At 38.2% G+C, this 19,323-nt stretch overlaps 1 protein-coding gene and 1 non-coding gene across 6 annotated transcripts; one reads left to right on the top strand and one right to left on the bottom strand.

Annotated features, from left to right (window-relative positions):
- Positions 1–759: 759 nt before the first annotated feature.
- Positions 760–17,621, bottom strand: FAM98A (family with sequence similarity 98 member A). 5 transcript variants are annotated; one of them, XM_036334876.1, is made up of 8 exons: positions 17,457–17,621; positions 14,001–14,149; positions 11,051–11,185; positions 6,983–7,167; positions 5,848–6,003; positions 5,227–5,343; positions 2,621–2,788; positions 760–2,532 (listed from the first exon to the last, which is right to left on the bottom strand). In XM_036334876.1, exons 1-8 carry the CDS (start codon positions 17,507–17,509, stop codon positions 1,843–1,845), a joined length of 1,653 nt encoding a protein of 550 aa, XP_036190769.1. In that variant the 5' UTR covers positions 17,510–17,621; the 3' UTR covers positions 760–1,842. The 5 variants fall into 5 exon arrangements, with proteins under 5 accessions (XP_036190769.1, XP_036190770.1, XP_036190773.1 ...); XM_036334877.1 differs by having other exon boundaries at positions 5,923–6,003; XM_036334880.1 differs by lacking the exon at positions 6,983–7,167 and having other exon boundaries at positions 11,154–11,185.
- On the top strand, positions 10,113–10,216 carry LOC118669609. The gene has a single exon (XR_004972061.1). It is a non-coding gene; the product is annotated as a U6 spliceosomal RNA (small nuclear RNA).
- Positions 17,622–19,323: the final 1,702 nt, after the last annotated feature.

Raw genomic sequence — 19,323 nt, 5'->3', positions numbered from 1 at the left:
CAGCCAATCAATGATTCTTATCATTGATGTTTCTCTCTCTCTCCCTTCCTCTCTGAAATCAATGAAAATATATTTCAAAAAACAACTCATAATTATACTAAGTTTTATAATAGCAGAGACCAAAACTTAAAACTTTTAAGACAGAACTTAGGTAGCCAAAAAAATCTAACGAACAGGTAAAGTTAACAAAAAGATCAAGGGAGACTTTCAAAAATGTTTAGTTATCAAAGCAATGTGCTTATCTCAACAGCAAATAGGATATTTTTAATGGCAAGACAAGTTGATTCCTTACTCTAAAAAACCAATTTAGTAGAAACAGGAAATACTATTTATCTTTTTTACAAACATATTTATATTTTCAATCTCTTCCATTTAAGAAAAATGTTCCTCATTATTAGGAAGAATGGAGAAGATAAAACAAAATCCCTAAAAGATGGGGCCATAATTTCCCTGTGCCTAATACACTGTGTAGCAACAGCTACACCCAGTGGCCACATATGAGTAATGACATTTTCTAGCTATAACATAGTAAAAGGTAAATTTGGAAACAGCTCTTTTTCAATTTATTTAAGGTTCTAGGGTGAACATTATCTTTCACTACCAATTGTTTTAAGAGAACACTCAGCAATCTCCGGGTGTGGGTGGGGATGGGGGTGTGGAGAAGGGTGGCGAACATAGGCCTTAGTTCATAAGCCTGAAGCAATTATGCAGAATAATTCCTTTTAAAAAGTAGCTAAAATAAAACTCAAACACCAGAGAGAACGTACAGATACTTTATTGCTCACCTTTCACACAAAGCACACCTCCAGCCATTTTCTTTCACAGCTTGACAATGTTTAAGTATACAAAAACCCAGCAAGAAGCGTCGTGTAGGTTTCAGTAAAGGAGAATGTAAAACATCAGCTCAGCCAGGCTTTTGTTTTCTGCAGCAATAATAAAGGGCCTCCTGCACTAAGCAAAAATCTGTCCTCTTTCTCTGTAGTGCATTTCTTAACGTTACAAAAAAAAAAAAGTCTCCTGCTCAAAGCAAACTAAATTGTATTTGCTGAGCCAGTGGTATTAACTCGTGCATAAAACAAATTTCAGTTTGCTGTTTCTTCTAGCAGATTTCAAGTAAAAATAGGGTTGAAGGAGGAACTTGTTTTGAATGAATGCAGGTCAGTTTGAATTGCTATACTTCACTAAATGCCTACATGTACAATAGACTCACAACTTAGTCTGCTTTTATAATCTTGACGGATTTTGGCCGCGTTCAAAGTTTTCTGAGTTCCGCTTGTGGTATAATATTCCATCAAGAGGATAAGGCTACTGAATGTGCTATCTGCAGAAGAGCTCAGTTAATAGGAACTGACCTAAAAGTTCTATCAGGAAGCAAATGTGGCATAACCTCTCCAAATAAAAAGCCAACCAGGGTGGAAACTGTGCTTGCAAAACAGACATTAGAATAGTATAAGGAAAACACATATAAATGGGTTGTTAATATGAGGAAGGCTTCCTAGTTGTAAATCTAAAAAAATCTAGGAGAATCCTCATTTTCAAAACTGTATATTGAAAACTACTTATTCAAGTAATTTCTTCAAAAAGTATGCATGTTGACTGTGGAATTAGTCTACTGGTCAATTAAAGGCAATTTTAATTACCTTTAAAAAAATTCTTCATACAAAGGAGCGATGTACGTGTTTCTCAAATAAACAGCATTATGTAAGCCCATTAAAAAAAAAAAATCCAACAGAATTGGATTCTGCCACCTGTGGTCTCACATTCAAAATCCACACTGGACTCAGGATTCTTAAACTAAGTTTCTATTACTTGAGCTCTAGCAAAATGTAAGGTTCTGTAGCCTCAACTAGTGTAATGTCTTCCTTGTCCAAATCCAGAGTGATTATACTGATAACCACCATGCTGGAAGTGCTGTTCAAACTGTCCCCCTTGGTGATAATTCTGGCTCCCCCTCCCTCCCCAACCTCCTCCCTGGCCTCCGCGTCCACCTCGGCCTCCACGCCCACCTCTCCCTCCACGACCACTGCCTCGATCACCATGGTGCCCACCATCTTGGTATCTATTGTCCTGCTGGTATCCACCACCCTGGTATCCACTTGCTGTATAAGTAGTTGTTTGGAAGCCACTATAACCACCACCTTGATAGCCACCACCGTGGCCACCATGGTAGCCACCTGGCTGGAAGCCCGAATCTCGATAACCACCATCTTGGTAGCCACCTCCTCCTCCACTCCCTCCATCTGTCCAGCCTCCTTGATGCTTATTTCCTCTTCCTCCCCCTCGGCCACCGTGGTCGTAGCCACCACGGTCGTAGCCTCCACGGTCATAGCCACCACGTCCACCTCTCCCTCCTTGTTCATGACCTCCTCGTCCTCCGTATGAGGAATGTTCATAACCACCTCTCCCTCCGCCTCGGCCTCCTGCTTGCTGCTGGGGGCCATCCTGCCTTTTCTGCCACGGTGGCATCTCCGGGGGTGGAGGCTCAATTTCATTGGGTCTACCGCCTCTGTCAGGCACCCTGCCCATCAACACCTGAGGGAGAAAAAAGGCATTTTAAACCATTTTATTTTGTAAACAGAAATACCTGTATTGGAAAAAAAGATAAAGGTACTCTAATTACCTTATTGATGGCACAGGCAGACTTTTCTCTTACAGAACCACTGCTTGTCCTTAGAATCTTGGACAAGTCTTGTCTTGCAGCCAAAAGGTGAGCAACAGAAATAGTACTTTTAGAAGATAAGACTGAACGTTTTGGTTGGTAAACCTTTGCTAATTTCTCTGTGTGACTCTGTTGGAAGAAAATGTTCAAAGAAAATGTCAGTTTTCAAAATGAATATAAACACTCATATTCAGTAAGTTAAAAGATTTCCAAAATGTCTGGTATAATATTTATGAGGCTCAAGGGGAAAAGTTATATACTTATCATTGCTCCTACCTAGTCACGAACTCTATTACAGTACAGCAAGAAATGATTATGTATATTTTGGGGGTAAAGAAGAGGTACCCAGGGGGTAGAGGGATAATTTGGGACTATGAAGGTCACCCCTGTTATTGGTCTAAGGTAGTTGCTTTTTAATATTCCCATATTGGCTTATTATGAGATAAAAAATGTTACCTGTGACTAATTATGCCAACTCAACATGATACATTTCTTACAAAAGTGATCCCTTCCTATTTAATATTTTCCTCTGGTATAAATAATAAATAAGGACAAAGGGTCTATCTTAACCATTAGTAGAAGTGTAAGTTATGATTAAGGTTCCAAGAACAAAAATATTTGGTATGCCTTTTGGTTATATGCAGGTACTCAAATATTGATGTAAATCTTTGGATTACATTATATAACAAAATAGAATGTAAAAAGGTAATTTACTATGGTTAAACATGAACAAAGAAAGATACTAAAAATGCAAACAGCTATTGTAGTTAAGACAATGAGATGATCTGTGACTTTTATTTTTAAAGATTTAATAATGAAAAGAATAAAAAAATTGTCATTCCATAGTTTGGGGAATGTTTCCTGAATATCTTATATTTATTTTTCTTAGAGTCACCGTTGTACCTAAATAAGTACTCAATCAATGTTTGTTGTATGGAAACGAATACCTTTGAGAAAACGTTTCAAATAAAACTGATTTAAAGTGCAATTTCAAAGTGAGATATAAGTGCACAAATTTTATTTCATATGAAATAAAAGTTCACTTTGTACATATTAAAGTAATTTCTACAAAGTAATTTAAAACGAAGTTTCGAAATGAGGTATCAGTACATAAATTCCATTAAATGAAAAAGTAGATTTGTGCAAGTTAAATAATTTGTATAGGCCTTCCTTATTCTCAACATATTTATATATTTCATACAATCATTGTGTATTATAGTTCAACAGAATCTTAAATATCACCTAGATTAAACCCAGCAATTTAAAGATTAAATGAGAGTAAACGGAAGCTCAGAGTATCAGGGTGCCCACTGTCAAGTCCACTGATGGCTACCCAAGACTAAACCACAGTATCAATGTCTCCGTCAGTGCACTTCTATCAGTCATCATATTTCTCTAGCTGAAAGTTGTAGATTATTTATTTAAATTATATCTACTATGCTGAGGGTGAAATGATTACTTTTATCAAAGGTAATTTAAGGAAGGACTTGTATTTCTTAAACAGCAACCGCAGAAGAGAACAATTTACTCCTGATACGACTGACTTGCTGTGAGATATTAAGCAGGCTCCCATTTATCTAGGTTGCCATCTTGTTTTAGTTACAAAATGAGGGGAGTTAAGACTGATCTCTAAGACCTCCTTCCAATACTAAAATGCTATAACCCAATAGATATCTACCCCTACAATTTAGTCAAATAGGACTTTGCTAAGGTTTCAAGATTTTTGTGAAACTAACATATTAGCAAGATTATTGGAGAACTAAATAAAAGTACTTACTAAGTCAATTCACTAAAATTCAGAGAAAAATCTATTTTTAAAAATGAATGCATTGCCCAGCTGGTGTGGCTCAGTGGTTGAGCATTGATCTATGAACTAGGAGGTCATGGTTCCATTCTTGATCAGGGCACATGCCTGGGTTGCGGATTCAATCCCCAGTGGGGGGCGTGCATGAGGCAGCCGATCAATTATTCTCTCATCACTGATGTTTCTTTCTCTCTCTCACTCTCCCTTCCTCTCTCAAATCAATAAAAATATATTTTAAAAAAATTGAATGCACTATTAAGGGAACATCTCATACTAACATTTGGACCAACCTCCACAAAAATTCAAGATTTAGTTCCATTTCAGGGTTTTAAGGTTAAATTAATCAATCAATTGTTAATTCCCACTTAATGATCATACAGCAGTTATTTAATAAATATCTACTGTTGAATGACTAAGACCTTTAACTGGATTATCTCATTTAAGCTAAAATAAGTCTTATTCTCTAATTCTATAGATCATAATATTTGGTCTTTCTAAATCCAATGAAATTAAATTGTCAAATAATTTTAAAAATTATTATTTTAGTAATTTTCAGAAACTCTCTCCATTTCTCTCACATATGAGTACTTCACTTCAAGAAGGGTCTATTACATACCGGTTTGCTGAACAATATTGAAAAGAAAGGTTCCTGTGTGTTTCCTATGTATTTCTCTTGTAGTTTCCACTGTATCTAAATTGTACTAGGAATGCTTAAGGATCAAGTCTATAAATACTCTGCTCTTTTAAATTATTTAATGTGTACCTTAGCTCGGTCAGACCAACCAAAAGACTGGACAGTGACATCCAAACGTTTTATTAGCAGCTTTCTCCGAACTTCATATTCATTGGCTATGGCTTGGTTAATTGCTTCTATCTTTTCCTGAAACAAAACATTTTTAAGAAGTTAGAATTTAAAAAAAAAATAATAAAAATAAAAAAGAAGTTAGAATTTAAACCTGCTTGACCCTTGTTTCAAAAGGGCAGAAACTATCTGTTTCATTCATACCTGAATCCCAGCACTTAGCACAAAATAGTTATTCAATAAATATAATAAAAGTTATAAATTAAGGAAATGATATGCAAAATAATGTCTCAAAACATAACAGATATGTACAGTACCAAAGTATGATTTAGCTTTCCGATAATCCATTGTGTGAAGCTCAGCCCAATGAAGTTTTTGGCTTCAGGGCAACCCATTTGGCAATTAGAAACATGCATCATACTGAACTTCTATTCATTTTAATCAGCTGTATGAAATATTTACAAATTATAAGTGTTTCTAATCTTAAATTATTTGCTGCACAATCTTAAGATTCACAAATGATTCTAAGAATGTCCATCTAGGAAACTACGTATTAGAAAAAATAACTTAAAAAGCACCCACTGTAGGATCAACATAAATGTCATAGATAGATGGATGATTCCTTGCCAATTCACTCCACAGATGATCGCTACTCACCCAGTGGGCCGGTCCCAATGACTTCTTCAATAAAGGCTTTCCCACATGATTAGGTGGAACTTTTGCTAATGTTTCCTTTAACTGACACAAAAAACATAAATGAATGAATAAACAAATGTAAAAGTAACACATATCCTCCTCATCTTCCTAAATCCCATCATATCTTGCCATCAAAAGAAGATTCCTGACAGAGGGAAAGGCGGAGGATGTTTTGAAATGTACAAGACCCACACAATAAAGACACTCGCTGGCCCACTCCTCTCGTGCCTATGGAAGCATGATTCCTTCACTGCATCTATGACAGTGCCTGACAACGGCAGGCACTGAATGGGTATTTCCTGAAGGAATGAATGAACACACAGGAAAATAGGGACTATGGATACACTGCTGCTCCCCTGTAGAGTTCAGCCAGATTTGTGCATCATGGTGTCCATCTGCCCCATAATGCTAATGTACCAATTCTTAAGAGTCCAACAGATATGCATACAGAGAGTAACTCTGCTATAACAAATATCATCCTCTTTTATTCATTAATTTTTTTAAACCCCTTCATGGTTGATAATGTGTGGCATAAATTATTTTCACGTACTAGATTGTTAGCAGTCAAGAAATCTAAATCGCCAATTGAAACTTTGTAAGACTCGAAGTGAGTGGATTAAAAACAAGAACATTAACATCCTTTTCGGTCTAGTCAATGGGGAGGGTGGTAACATTTAATGATAAAGACTTTAAAACTTTAATTGCATTAAAGTTCAATTATAAAATAATTTTTAAAGGACTTAATTCTTTTTACATTATATCTAGCTTATTTCAGCTTAAAAATCCAAGTGTCAGTTTTCTTTTTGAAAAAGAAACATGCTAACAAGTTAAAAAAAAAAAACACACTAAAATACTGATTTCTCTTCAAGGCATCTAGGATTTAAAACCCAAAACTCATTTAGTAACAATTACTTAATAATATGCACATTAGGTTCCCATTAAGAGAAATTAACTTGCTTCATTTCAAACAAATGTAGGACTATGCCTTTAATACACTACAATCTGGTACTAAAGGTCTTACTTTTTTTTCAATCCCGCTGAAGAATTGGAACATAGTTATATTGGCTGGAGGTTTGGACATTCCTAGAGCAATACATATGCCTTTCAACTCTTGAAAGACCTCACTACCGCCTCCTTCTTGAGCTTTTTTTGGAGGAGCATTCACACAGAGCATTCTGGCAGCTTCTAGTTCTGAGATGAGGTATGCTGAAGTAAACAAAATAAGATTTCAAAATGAGATACAGCTACAGTTAATAGTCATAAGTCCGGAGTCACAACTCTATAGACCTAATGATATGTAACTTTTAAAGCTGCAAGAATGGATAAAAACAAGAAAGGAAAACCATATTTACCTCAAGTGACATGGCATATAAACTGATTCTGTAACACAGGTATTTAATCAATATATATTTAAAGGCTAATTTAAAAATAAGTGATTCTTCTTTGAAACCAAAGGATCAAGGTAGCTGACATCTAAAAATCTGGATTCTTGCATTCTACTGTTAAGGAATCTACAGAACAGGGGTTGGCATCTGTTGACAAATTTGCAAAAGGTGGCAGGTGGCAAACTTTCAGTGACAATTAAAAAGGTTATTTTTTTACTTCTCACCACTGACATGCACCAGTGATCCTATATAATAAAAGGCTAATATGCAAAGTGACTGAACGGCAGAACCACCGGTCACTATAACGCGCACTGACCACTAGGGGGCAAACGCTCAACGCAGGAGCTGTCCCCTGGTGGTCAGTGTGCTCCCACAGGGGGAGCGCCGCTCAGCCAGAAGCCAGGCTTGCTACTCCTTAGCACTGCCTTGGAGGCCGGAGAGGGCTCCCGCCACTGCCGCCGAGCTCACAGCTGGCAAGCGCAGCAGTGGCAGCGCTAAGGACCCCTCAGGGGATGTCCACCGAGGGGTCCCGGACTGCAAGAGGGTGAATGTCCAAGAGGGCGAATGTCGTGCACTGGGCCTCTAGTATAATTATATGTTCCTCTAACCATACAATACTTAGGAAGTCTGTTTAGAATTGGTGTGAAACAACATTTTTAAGTAATCAAAGTTTAATGTACAGGAGAAGGGGGAAGGCACCAAACTCCCAAAAGTTCCTTTCTAACGGTGTCCAGTAGCCTAATGTCACGTTCTGGCTGTTCAAAATAAACCTCCCTCGTCCATCTATATTCTTCTCAGGATTCCCTTCCCCCTGCTCTCCTCATTCTCATCCCCTCCCGTGAAAACAAAAGTTTCAAATCCTTTCTTGGCAGAGTCCTTTTGTATCAGTATCTTCCTGTGTGTGTTGATTTCAGTCATGGATAATGAGGGCTGCAATCTGCTTCAGGTAATTAAGGTGAAGATAAAATTTTCCATCTTATTCCTTTAACCTTCTATTTACGTTTTTATAAAACGATTAGTAATCATGTGGATTTCAGGACTTCAGGAATGTGGCCAAATGAGAACCTCCTGATAATATGAGAAAAATGGTTTTGAAAAAAGTCATTTTGGGGGCTCTTAAGTTTAGAAGGACAGAGGAATGATAGCCTGAATATCTTATGTCCTATACCCAAGGTGTAATGTTAGAAGTAGAGGGATCATAATTTTGGCAGATCATTTCTGAAAAGCTGCCAACTCCTATTCTAGAACAATATATACAGCTGAGTTTCTGGAAAGGTAATTCTAAATGGGTTTGATCAAATCTTAACATGTTCCATACAGCAAACTGTATGAGTTAAAAGATCAAAACAGTAAACTCCCCACTGTCATGAAAATAATCACTTTTTATAAATAAGGTGTTACTGGAACACTGCCACATTCCTGTTTCGTATCACCTCCAGCTGCTTACACGCTATAGAGCAGCACAGTTAAGAGTTGTGACAGAGATGTTCTGGTCCACAAAGCTGAAAATGCTTATTACCTGGACCTTTAAGAAAGAGTTTGCCAACCCTTGTTCTAGAAATTCATGTTATATGATTTAATAAATTTGTTCTCTAAATTTAGGACAAAGTAGCACAGGTATTCACAAAATTAGTTCCCCAATACAATTACCATCAAAAAGCATTAACTGTAGCTGGTGTGTTCAAAGTACTAGGAAAGGCACTGACTGGATATTTAATGCAAAACAAACAAAAAAGATTACCTCTACTGACAATCTAGTGAGGAATAAAGAATAAATGCATAAAAAGATGAATAGTTTTTCATCTATTAGAAACTTAGAAATGACTTATTTTACCTAAGGGAAATGTTCTGACAACCCGAAAGGCCAACGAACAGTTAAAATAGTTCTTAATCTGATTCAGGAGAGTTTTTTAGCCACTCATTCGAAGACTATTTTATTTTACTAACAATTCCAATGAGGTTAGTTTATTTTTTTACCCCTCAAAACACAATATATTCAAAGATTCAAATCAGTAAGGTAAGGGTGCTGGAAGAAGTAAATCAAATTATAGCATCAACATGTAACAACTGATACTTGAGAAAGACACAAAATATACGGAGCAAGTAGAGAATGAGTACATGTACATAAACATTAGCATGAAAGAGAAAACAAACTGAGGGGAATATTTCAGAAAAGGGGAAACAGCAAAAGCAAAGATAAGGAGGGAGGTGAGTAGTGTGCATGTGTGAAGAACACAAAGAGCAGAGTAAACTTGAGCTGACTCAGTCATTCAGTTGAGCAAATAGTTGCATATTCTTGAAAAGCTTTTGAGGTGATAGCACATTAAAACAGTCTATTAATATTGACCCAAAATGATCATGTTCTGTGCAGTCTGCTTAAGAAAGAGTTAAAGGTATTTTATAAAGATTTATATTCAAAGTGGTTTTCATAAATATCAGCACTAAAAAGGCCAAACTCTGAGCTCTTTGAAAGAATTAGCTACTCAGGGTTATTACTAACCTTTCCACACAGCTGTTGTCCTGCTATGTAAGATAACATGTTCTAAGTGCCAAATATTAGGTGTTGGTAACGATAAACAGTGCTGCCAAAGAATCACTGAGCACACTGTGGCTGAGCCAGTTACAGAAACTATATGATTTGAAGATTACTGCATGCATGCACAGAACTACTGCAACAATATCAGTACCTAAAGCAGTATCTAATCTTAAGGGCATATCCCCCAGTAACAATCATTTGGCAAAGGGGAAGGTAAGAAAGTGATTCTGATGCTCACTTCGGCAGCATATATACTAAAACTGGAACGATACGGGGATTAGCATGGCTCCTGTGCAAGGATGACATGCAAATTCATGAAACATTCCAAATTTTTTTTTTTAAAAGTGATTCTGGAATAATTAGTGTTCAGTATAATGGCTATGAACACTTTTTAAAAAATTGTACCTTCAAAATTAGAGTTATAGCATTTTCTAGAAAACATAGTACAGTTGTAAAGACAAATATTTAAAAAATACTCTTATTTGTGTTCGTCATAATAAGAACTGTACTACTAAGCTTAATCTAAATGTGTCTCAGAATGCTACAACAATTCTGAGTTAATACTATTCACTGAATTTATTGGAGAGTTTAAGACAGCAAAATTTGTGAGTCTACTTACTGTTTTTCAGGGTGAAGAGAGAAATAGTAGTTAGTATAGACAAAACATGGAAGGAAAGAACTTTTTATAATAATTTATTTCCCTCAATGATAGGTAAGTACAGGAACAAAGCAAATATTATTTCAGAAAATTTTACATTTACAAACAAAACCAACACCCTTAACCAATTACCCAACAAAGAAACATCAAGAAAATATTTTAATTTAAAAAACAAAACTTCATTATTCCCACACTGTTTTCCCAGTCTATTTTAAAATGTGCTTCCAGTCTAGAACGCTAAGGTTTAATGATCACACACTGAACAACACTCCAGCACTACCTTTGGTCACAGTAGGTGAAGCACAACGATAAATGAGTAGCAATTACAAAACAACTCTGCTACCAGCACACAGACCCAATAGCTTCTAAGCTGGAAATTTAATCAAGGTTTCGTTAAAATAAGTATTCTGAATTAAATCCACAATAAAACAAAACAGTAACAACTAGTTTATTAGTCTTGGAAAACATAAACAGAAAATAATAGCTACATTCTAGTAGCCATGAACTTACTGAGCAAAAGGAGGCAGTTCTTCTGAACGAGAAGGCGCTTGGTCACATCCCCAGAAGTCAGTGAAAGGTATGGACAGTTCATCTCCCCTAGTAGCCCACTCACCTCAAGTTGGAATTCTTCAGCTTCATTCGGGCCTTTGAAGAATTAAAATCATCTTATTTAATAAAAATGTTTTTCCCATTAGCATACACACATATATAAATTGAAATTCTTAATAAGATTTTCCTAACAAAAGTTCCTTTTTCTTCTAATCCATCTTTTCTCACGCCACTGACAATTTCTTCCTTAAATACTTTCATTAGGTTATTCCCTTATTTGAGAACCTTTAATGGCTAATCTCTACCTCATCTAATCGACTTTTTCTTTCTTTGTTTTAATCCTCACCCGAGGATATTTTCCATTGATTTTTAGACAGAGTGGAAGAGAGCGGAAAAGACAAAGAAACATCTATGTGAGAGAAACACATCAATTGGTTGCCTCCTGAATGAGCCCAACCAGGGCACCGGGGTGGGGAGGAGCCTGCAACCGAGGTAACATGCCCTGACTGGAATCGAACCCAGGACCCTTCATTTCACAAGCTGACGCTCTATCCACTTACCCACACCGGCTAGGCCAAATTTTTCTGTTTAAAGCATAGCCTCTCTACTTTGCCCTTCCCAGATTATGTTTCTAATAGTTACCTACTACTTCCACAAATATTTCCTCTACTTGTGCCAGGCTAGTCTCCTCAATGCCATAGGTCAGTCTAATTTCCACACCTGTGCCTTCATTTCAGTTATTCCATCAAAGTCCAGTGGTCTTGCTCCTTGATGAAACTTCACCCAGATGCTATAGCACTAACTGATTTCCTCCCACTGTGAACCACAAAGTGAAGCATGTAATTACTACTAATATCCAGTTGTTTCAATTGTGCCAGATATTTCTAGTTTCTAGACTAAGTGTGAAGGTAGTAAACATGACTTGTAGTTCTGTATTCCTATAACATTCAAAGTATAGAGTATACTGGGTGAACCAAGGAAAAACAATGCTCTTTATTCTTTACTATTTTGATGGCTCTCTATTCAATATCACAGTGGGGGGGAAATTCACAACTGTGAGAGTCACTTGACCTGAGACCTTTTTCTCATCTATAAAATGGGAAGACTGTTTATCAATTGTTTTGCAAACTGTGTCTGTGAGGTCCAGAGTTGCACAGACTTCCTTAGAGGCAGCGGGGACGATGAGGAGAGAGTTGTGCTAAAAGTACTCCCTCTCAACTTAAACTACAACAGCTACACTTTACCTGTTTTATGTGTTTGGCTTCTATAAAATGTTTTCATATAAACAAAGGGGATCCGGGTTATAAATATAGTTACCATATAGCACAGGTGTTTGTTCACAAGTTCTTACAATCTCTGAAATGTTAGGTGAAGAGGCAATGTTAAGAGTAATGGCTCCCAAATTTGACTGCTGGGATTGAATCCTGGCTTTATCACTTACTGGTTGTGCGACCTTAGGTCAGTGATGGCAAACTTTTTGAGCTCGGTGTGTCAGCATTTTGAAAAACCCTAACTTTACTCTGGTGCCGTGTCACATATAGAAATTTTTTGATATTTGCAACCATAGTAAAACAAAGACTTATCTTTTATTTTATATATTTAAATGCCATTTAACAAAGAAAAATCAACCAAAAAAATGAGTTCGCGTGTCACCTCTGACACGCATGTCATAGGTTCGCCATCACTGCCTTAGGTGATTATTTAACCTCATTGTGTTTCCTTGTTTAATGTATAAAAGAGTAATAAAACCTAGGACTGCCCTGAGGTTAAAATGAGTTAATACAAGTAAAGTACTCAAAACATAATAAGTACTCAATAAATGTAAGCTGCTGCTATCATTACTATTGTACTATACTCTCCTTAAAAATTAGAATTGGGCCCACTCGGTATGGCTCAGCGGTTGAACGTTGACCCATGAACCAGGAGGTCACTGGTTTGATTCCCAGTCAGGGCATATGCCCAGGTTATGGGCTCAATTCCCAGTAGGGAGGCAGGCCAGGAGGCAGCGGATTGATGATGTTTCTCTCTCAACCCTCTTTCTGTCTGTCTATCCCTCTCCCTTCCTCTCTCTCAAAATCAATGAAGGGAAAATTTTTTCTTAATTTGAGTTAAGTGCAATTAATATGTACAAATTAAATATATTAAACATAAAAGAGTGAGCTCTTCACAATGGAATTCTGTGAAAAAGAAAATGGGATTATGTGTATAGTTCTCTGTAAGAGTGGATTAGTAGGTGGGCATTCTTCTTTTGTCTATTCTATTATAGGTTTACCTATGGTAGGAGGGAAACCAGATGGTGGAGTCTCAGGTTCTAAGCCTTTGGACAGCTCTTTTGCAGAATCAACAAAACAGTAGTTGTTAATTGCTAAAACCATAACAAAATTGGCAAATATAAAACAGCTCTCAATGCTCTAAATCTGATGGTGTTGGATTTGATTCTGATAAAGCTAGTGATACATTCTTATACAGAAAACTTAATAAAGCGCTCTCTTTCTCCCTACATATACTAATTACAGAGCATTTACTTTACATATGTACTTGTAGAATCTGGTATTACAAAAAGAAAAATATCCTAATTTCTAGTGCTAGCCACCAATTTACGATCTCACAAGTCAAGTTTTACAGAGAATAAAAAGTTCACATATGCTATATTTCTCTCCATTTTTCTATATCTTAGTAATAGGGTCTTTTCACCTTCCATAACATTTGAACGACTATATTTAGTTTTTTTTCAACTTCTGAATCATTTTTCTCTAAAAACAATGGAGGCAGAGTATTCTGTTGCTTTACAAAATTTTTTTTTAATATTTACAAAGAACTTGAAATTTTAGCTTTAGTATTGATAATGTTCAATTGACAATACCCAAATTTTATTTTTTATATTTTGCACCTAGAACTGATATTTACTTACTGTTAGTTGCTTGCACATTTTCTTCCAGTTTACAGAGCACTCTTAATTCAGACACCAGCCAAGCACAGAGTTTGGTAAACTCAGGGGAACTGGCTCCAGCAGAGACCGCCTGAGACAGAGCGCCATCTTCTAACAATGGACCCTTGTAACTGGTGAGTTAAGAAATCATACTTCATAAGAATATAGAATCACACCTAATATATTAGATGCAATATACACTACTTATATATTATTTCTATAATTGATAGTTTAAAAAAGATCTTATGATGACCAGTTTCTAAACTTACGAATATAAAAATCTGAACTATACTAAATCATTAGAAAAATAAGCTAAATGTTAACTGCATTTCATCCCTTCAAAATATAGGTGAATATTTATGTCTACTTCTACACACTAACTGAAAGCTCTTACTGTATAAAGATTTCTTACTCTAACTGAACTGAGTATTAAAATCAGATTAATAAGTGATAGCTAATTATACTATATTTTACTACTTTAGAAATGAAACTTAGGTTATTTTTTCTTGAGATTTTTCCAGAAATCAATTAGTTTAGGGTTTTAATGACTTTCTTTAAAAGCAAAACTTTCCAATTAATCATTTATTTCCTTTTTCTATATTTAATGACGGTTAAGACCAGTAAGATCTGCTAGTACCAAAGAAATGTCAAGTTTAATTTAATAATTGCTTGTGAGTTATTGTTTGGGTGAACTGGTACAGTGAAACCTAATCCTTTGCAAGTGATTCAAATGTAATTTTAAAAAATTACTTAATGTTCAAACATTCATAAAAGGCAATAGTAATAATGAACCCCAATCTAGGATATAGCTATAATGAAAGATTTCGTCATTCTCAAAGGAATTTTAAAATATATTTTCTTCAGAAGATTATTTTTTCGTAAAGGAAATATTAATAAAAATAATAAGTACGCTTAAGATAATTTGATGTTTAGTGGTATAGAAATGTTAGAGTAATTACAATACTTGATCCTTTTAAAATACAATTACACTGAGTGGCCAGATTATTATGACCACCCCATCAGTACAATGAAGTGAATTAGTTATGCGAATAATAATAATAAAACCTTGAGAGTATCTGCTTAGGAAGTTTTCAATATTCAGTATTTTTGGAAGTGTCAGTTAAGTACTGATGGGGTGGTCATAATAATCTGGCCACTCAGTGTATATGTGTATACAATGAATGGAATGGAAAAAGTGTTACACAAAATGAGGTTATAGATCTCTGGCATCTAGATTTAAAAGCACACATTAGACACTGGAGTAAAGAGACGAGGCCTAGAAACTTCTTGTGTTTCACTTTTAGGTTTTGCTCTTTTATTTTACAAGTAGAGTTACTGAATTCCTACCGTGTGCCAAATTAGAGATAAAAGATAGTCATTTAATTCTAGCATTCCTCAGTGAATCCTTTAAGAGTACACACCCATCAATGAAGACTAAATTTTCATGATCGAATGCCACCAAACTAAGTAGTTGTGGTTAACAATTATAGCCAAGTTTTCAGGAAATCCCATGGCTTACATTACAACCCATCCTAACTAAATAACGTGGTTACAATGACTACTTTGAGAGTCCCCAAGAGCACAGTTAAAAGAAGGTAAGAGAACAATAATGGGAAGAAACATCACCCATCACCCCCTCTTCGGTGACCCCTTCCCGTGCAGAATGACTGCATTTGACGAAGGTCTGCCTCGTCCTCTCATCCCACAGCTTCCAACACTACTCTTAAGGGTCGCTTCTTAGAAGCTCCTACAGTGATGGCGAACCTATGACACGCGTGTCAGAGGTGACACGCGAACTCGTTTTTTTGGTTGATTTTTCTTTGTTAAATGGCATTTAAATGTATAAAATAAATATCAAAAATATAAGTCTTTGTTTTACTATGGTTGCAAATATCAAAAAATGTCTACATGTGACAGGGCACCAGAGTTAAGTTAGGGTTTTTCAAAATGCTGACACGCCGAGTTCAGAAGGTTCGCCATCACTGTCCTAGGACCCGATTTCCTTTGGCAGCAAAGGGCCCCTCCTCACACCTCCGCACAGCACATCCGGGTGGCGTGCACTGCTCTTCCAGCTCGCTCGGTACCATCCCCGCGCAGCCCAACACTGCCCGGAACAAGTGTTCCTCAAAAACTGTTCACCGAATGAATGGCTTCAGGTGCGAGCGTGCAATTCCGTGTGAGATGTCTACCGAAACAGCCCGTTTTGCTGAACCACTTTTATGTCTACCCTATTCAAAGAAATAAGCCCCCTAAAGTTTAGAATATTCTATATATATATATATATATATATATATATATATATATATATATGTATATATATGTATATATGTATATGTATAGGACAGTGGTCATCCACTTGGACAAAGAAAGGCGATCAGCACTGCCACTTCCTTTCCTAAAAATTTCTCCCCGGACAGCAAGTTTACTCAAGTGGACAGACTCTGGGAACCCGCACAGGGTCCTTTCTTCAAGGAGAACACAGTTTCCCCTCAAATGGTTTCCACGTGAATCCAAAAGCCCAAGGAAAGGTTTTGATAAAGGACTTTTTTTTTTTTTTTAAATAAATACAGCTACCTAAATCTGTGTAAAAAAAAAAAAAATTGACATTGTACCTCTAGCCAAATATTGAATCATACGACTTGTTTCTGAAACCACAGTGACCCCAAGGTTCTGAGTTTTCAGGTCTTAGCAGAGTCTTCTGACCCGGGAAACCAGGGAGATAAGCAGCCTCATTGCCCACTTCTAGGTGAGCCGACTGTGGGTTCGCTAGCTGTCAGGAGGGGAGACAATGGGCACCACACACGGGTAGGGACGTGGTGCGTGCAGACCACCCCGAGGGTAAGTCAGGGCGGGCAGTGGCTCCGAGGCGTGCCAGACGCGGGAGGAACTGGCCGCGGTTCCCGGCAGGTGAGGGGCACCGCGAGCGAGCGGCACGGACGCGGCGCACAGACATGTGGCTCCGGGAAGCCCGGTGCCCGCGGATGACTGGGCAAAGATGTCCTGAGACCAACGGGTGGGGTAGGCGTGGGGGCTCACGGCGGGGAGTTCGGAGGACGAGGAGGAAAACCCGAGAATCAACTTTGGCAACCTCTGAAGTGAGGGGGTCCCGCCGGAGGATGGGGAGCCGGGAGAGGCGCTCCGAGAGGGGGTGGGCGAGAACCGGTGCCCAGACAATGACACGCTAGACCGGGAAACAGCGCGGGGACCTCCGCTGCAGGGAGCACGGGGCAGGCCTCGGGGCGTCGCAGGCGGAGGGCCCCGCGCGAGTTGGGCAGAGACAGCGGACGTGGCATTGGGGTCCCAGAGCCTGAGGGGAGGCGACAGCCAGGCGCCGCGGGGTGCGGCGTGGAGAGCCAGGTGTCTCCGTCTGGGACTCCGGAGGTGTGCCCCGGGGACCGGCCGCGTGGGGACCGGGAGACCATGCTCTGGGACTCTTACCCCAGGTCTTCCAGCGACTCCAAGATGTCAGTCTCCATGAGGTCGCACTCCATGCTAGTGGTATTCAAATTTCCGAGTCCTGAGGCTCCCCTCTTCGCCGGCAACGCGTACGCTAGCGCATGCGCTGCCTCCCCGGAACTTCCAAGTCGACGTCTGGCGCCTCAGCCCCTGCACTGCGCAAGTCCCGAGCGTGCGCAAGAAACGTGGTCCCGCCCATAGCCCCGCCCCTGCCGGCCGAGGGATGGCCAGGAGGCAGAGGTTGGCACATGCGTGTTACTGAGTAGTGAAGCCGGCAGCCCAAAGGAGGGCAGGCGGACTTGCTGCGTGGCAGCCGGGCGTGGGGACCAGGCGACGGGGGGAGGGGGGAGGTTAGGAGGCGTAGCGTTCTAGTTTCTCTTAACTTGCTTTACGCAAATGTGAATCTTGGGGCGAAGCGGACGGGGGAGGAGTCGGGGGGGGGGGGCGGGGGGTCTCTAGATTCGGGTGGGTGTTGTCTGTGAAACAATGTTGGACCTCAGGGAGTGGAGGGAGGGGTTGTCCGCACCCCGCCAGCGTGTGCTCGCCTTAGCTGCGGGCCATGGAGAAGGGGAAAATTCTTAAGGTTCGGAGACATAACCGGGACAAGTGCCGAGAATGGCATATACAGTAAATGCGTTTGGATTTCCTTTTGGTTGCAGGAGACGTGTTTTGAGGATCAGAGAGCAGGAAACGTTCCTGTGTCGTGGTCATATTCAGAAAGTTGTTGCACTCCCCGCTTTGCATTCTCTGACTTCTTAAGACCTTCAGACACTAAGGATCTTATTTTAAAGGGTGGGGCAGAGAAGGGCTTCACTGCATAACAAAAAGAATAGAATATATTTAAATCCATGCACTTTAGACAGTGAATACACTTTTTTCCTGTCATGCAATTGCCTTTCATATTATTTGCCTGGGTGTAACATTCAATTCACGGTGGGTTATGATTTCTTGATAGTTATTGGTTGGGTATATGCTTAGAAATTATTGGGGAAAAAAATGAAATAAAAAAGTTTTCAAGATGATGGCATATTTAGAAAATTATATTAAAGCATAAATTGGTATAATATTGCATTGTGTAGGCATTTAATTAAAGAGTTTTCTAATTGGTACCAGGGTGTGTGTGTTTTTGTAATCTTCAAACATTTTTGTGTCTAATGGGTAAAAACCCCCTATACCTTAAGTTCCTGAATTTGCATCATCTGGAGGAGGGGGTGAGGAATTAACATTTATTATGCTTGGCATAGTATTACTTCCTTGATCCGTATTATTTTACTCAGTCATCATAAGGCTGTGTAAGTATTACTCCCATTATACAGATGACACTAAGGCTCGCTCAGTAGCTTTATGATCAGGTAAAATGATAAGACCAATAAGAAATGTATTTTGAGGCATATCTGAATCCATATTCCTTTCTACTTGACTTCAAATAAGGATTTATAGGCTAGATGTGAAAAGATAGGAATATCGAGCTATTTGAGTTTATGTAAGCTTGTATATGTTGTACATGATTACCTTATAATAAAAATGGCATAATAATTTATTCTCATAGGGTTGTAGAAGGTGCCAAATAAAAAGTAATGCTTAATGCAAAATCAGTTTGGGAAAAAAAGTTTCATTCTTGACTCAATTTTCCACGTAAATTGTAACACTATTAGTGAGCAAGTGATGAGTCCCCTAAATTTATTTTTCTAATACAAATTGTTAGGTTAAAGGGAAGGTAACCAACACAAAGGGATTTTTAAAATATACTATTTAAAATAAGTCTGTAATACATCTTGTTGCAATAAAAACAATGCTTCTAAAAGTAAATATTGTCTCAATAGCCCTAACTGGTTTGGCTCAGTGGATA

This window comes from Myotis myotis, unplaced genomic scaffold (genome assembly GCF_014108235.1).
Source record: "Myotis myotis isolate mMyoMyo1 unplaced genomic scaffold, mMyoMyo1.p scaffold_m19_p_14, whole genome shotgun sequence".
In the NCBI taxonomy this organism is placed as follows: domain Eukaryota; kingdom Metazoa; phylum Chordata; class Mammalia; order Chiroptera; family Vespertilionidae; genus Myotis; species Myotis myotis.
The sequence above is the reverse complement of the archived record's forward strand: the minus strand, read 5'-3'. Positions and strand labels throughout refer to the sequence as shown.

Excerpts from the sequence above, each read along its gene's own strand:
- FAM98A (XM_036334876.1), bottom strand. The coding sequence starts at position 17,509 with ATGGAGTGCGACCTCATGGAGACTGACATCTTGGAGTCGCTGGAAGAC. Across the intron at positions 7,168-11,050 it reads GAACTGCCTCCTTTTGCTCA|CATACCTCATCTCAGAACTA; the intron begins GTAAGTTCATGG and ends TGTTTACTTCAG. Across the intron at positions 6,004-6,982 it reads TCAGCGGGATTGAAAAAAAA|TTAAAGGAAACATTAGCAAA; the intron begins GTAAGACCTTTA and ends TTTTTGTGTCAG.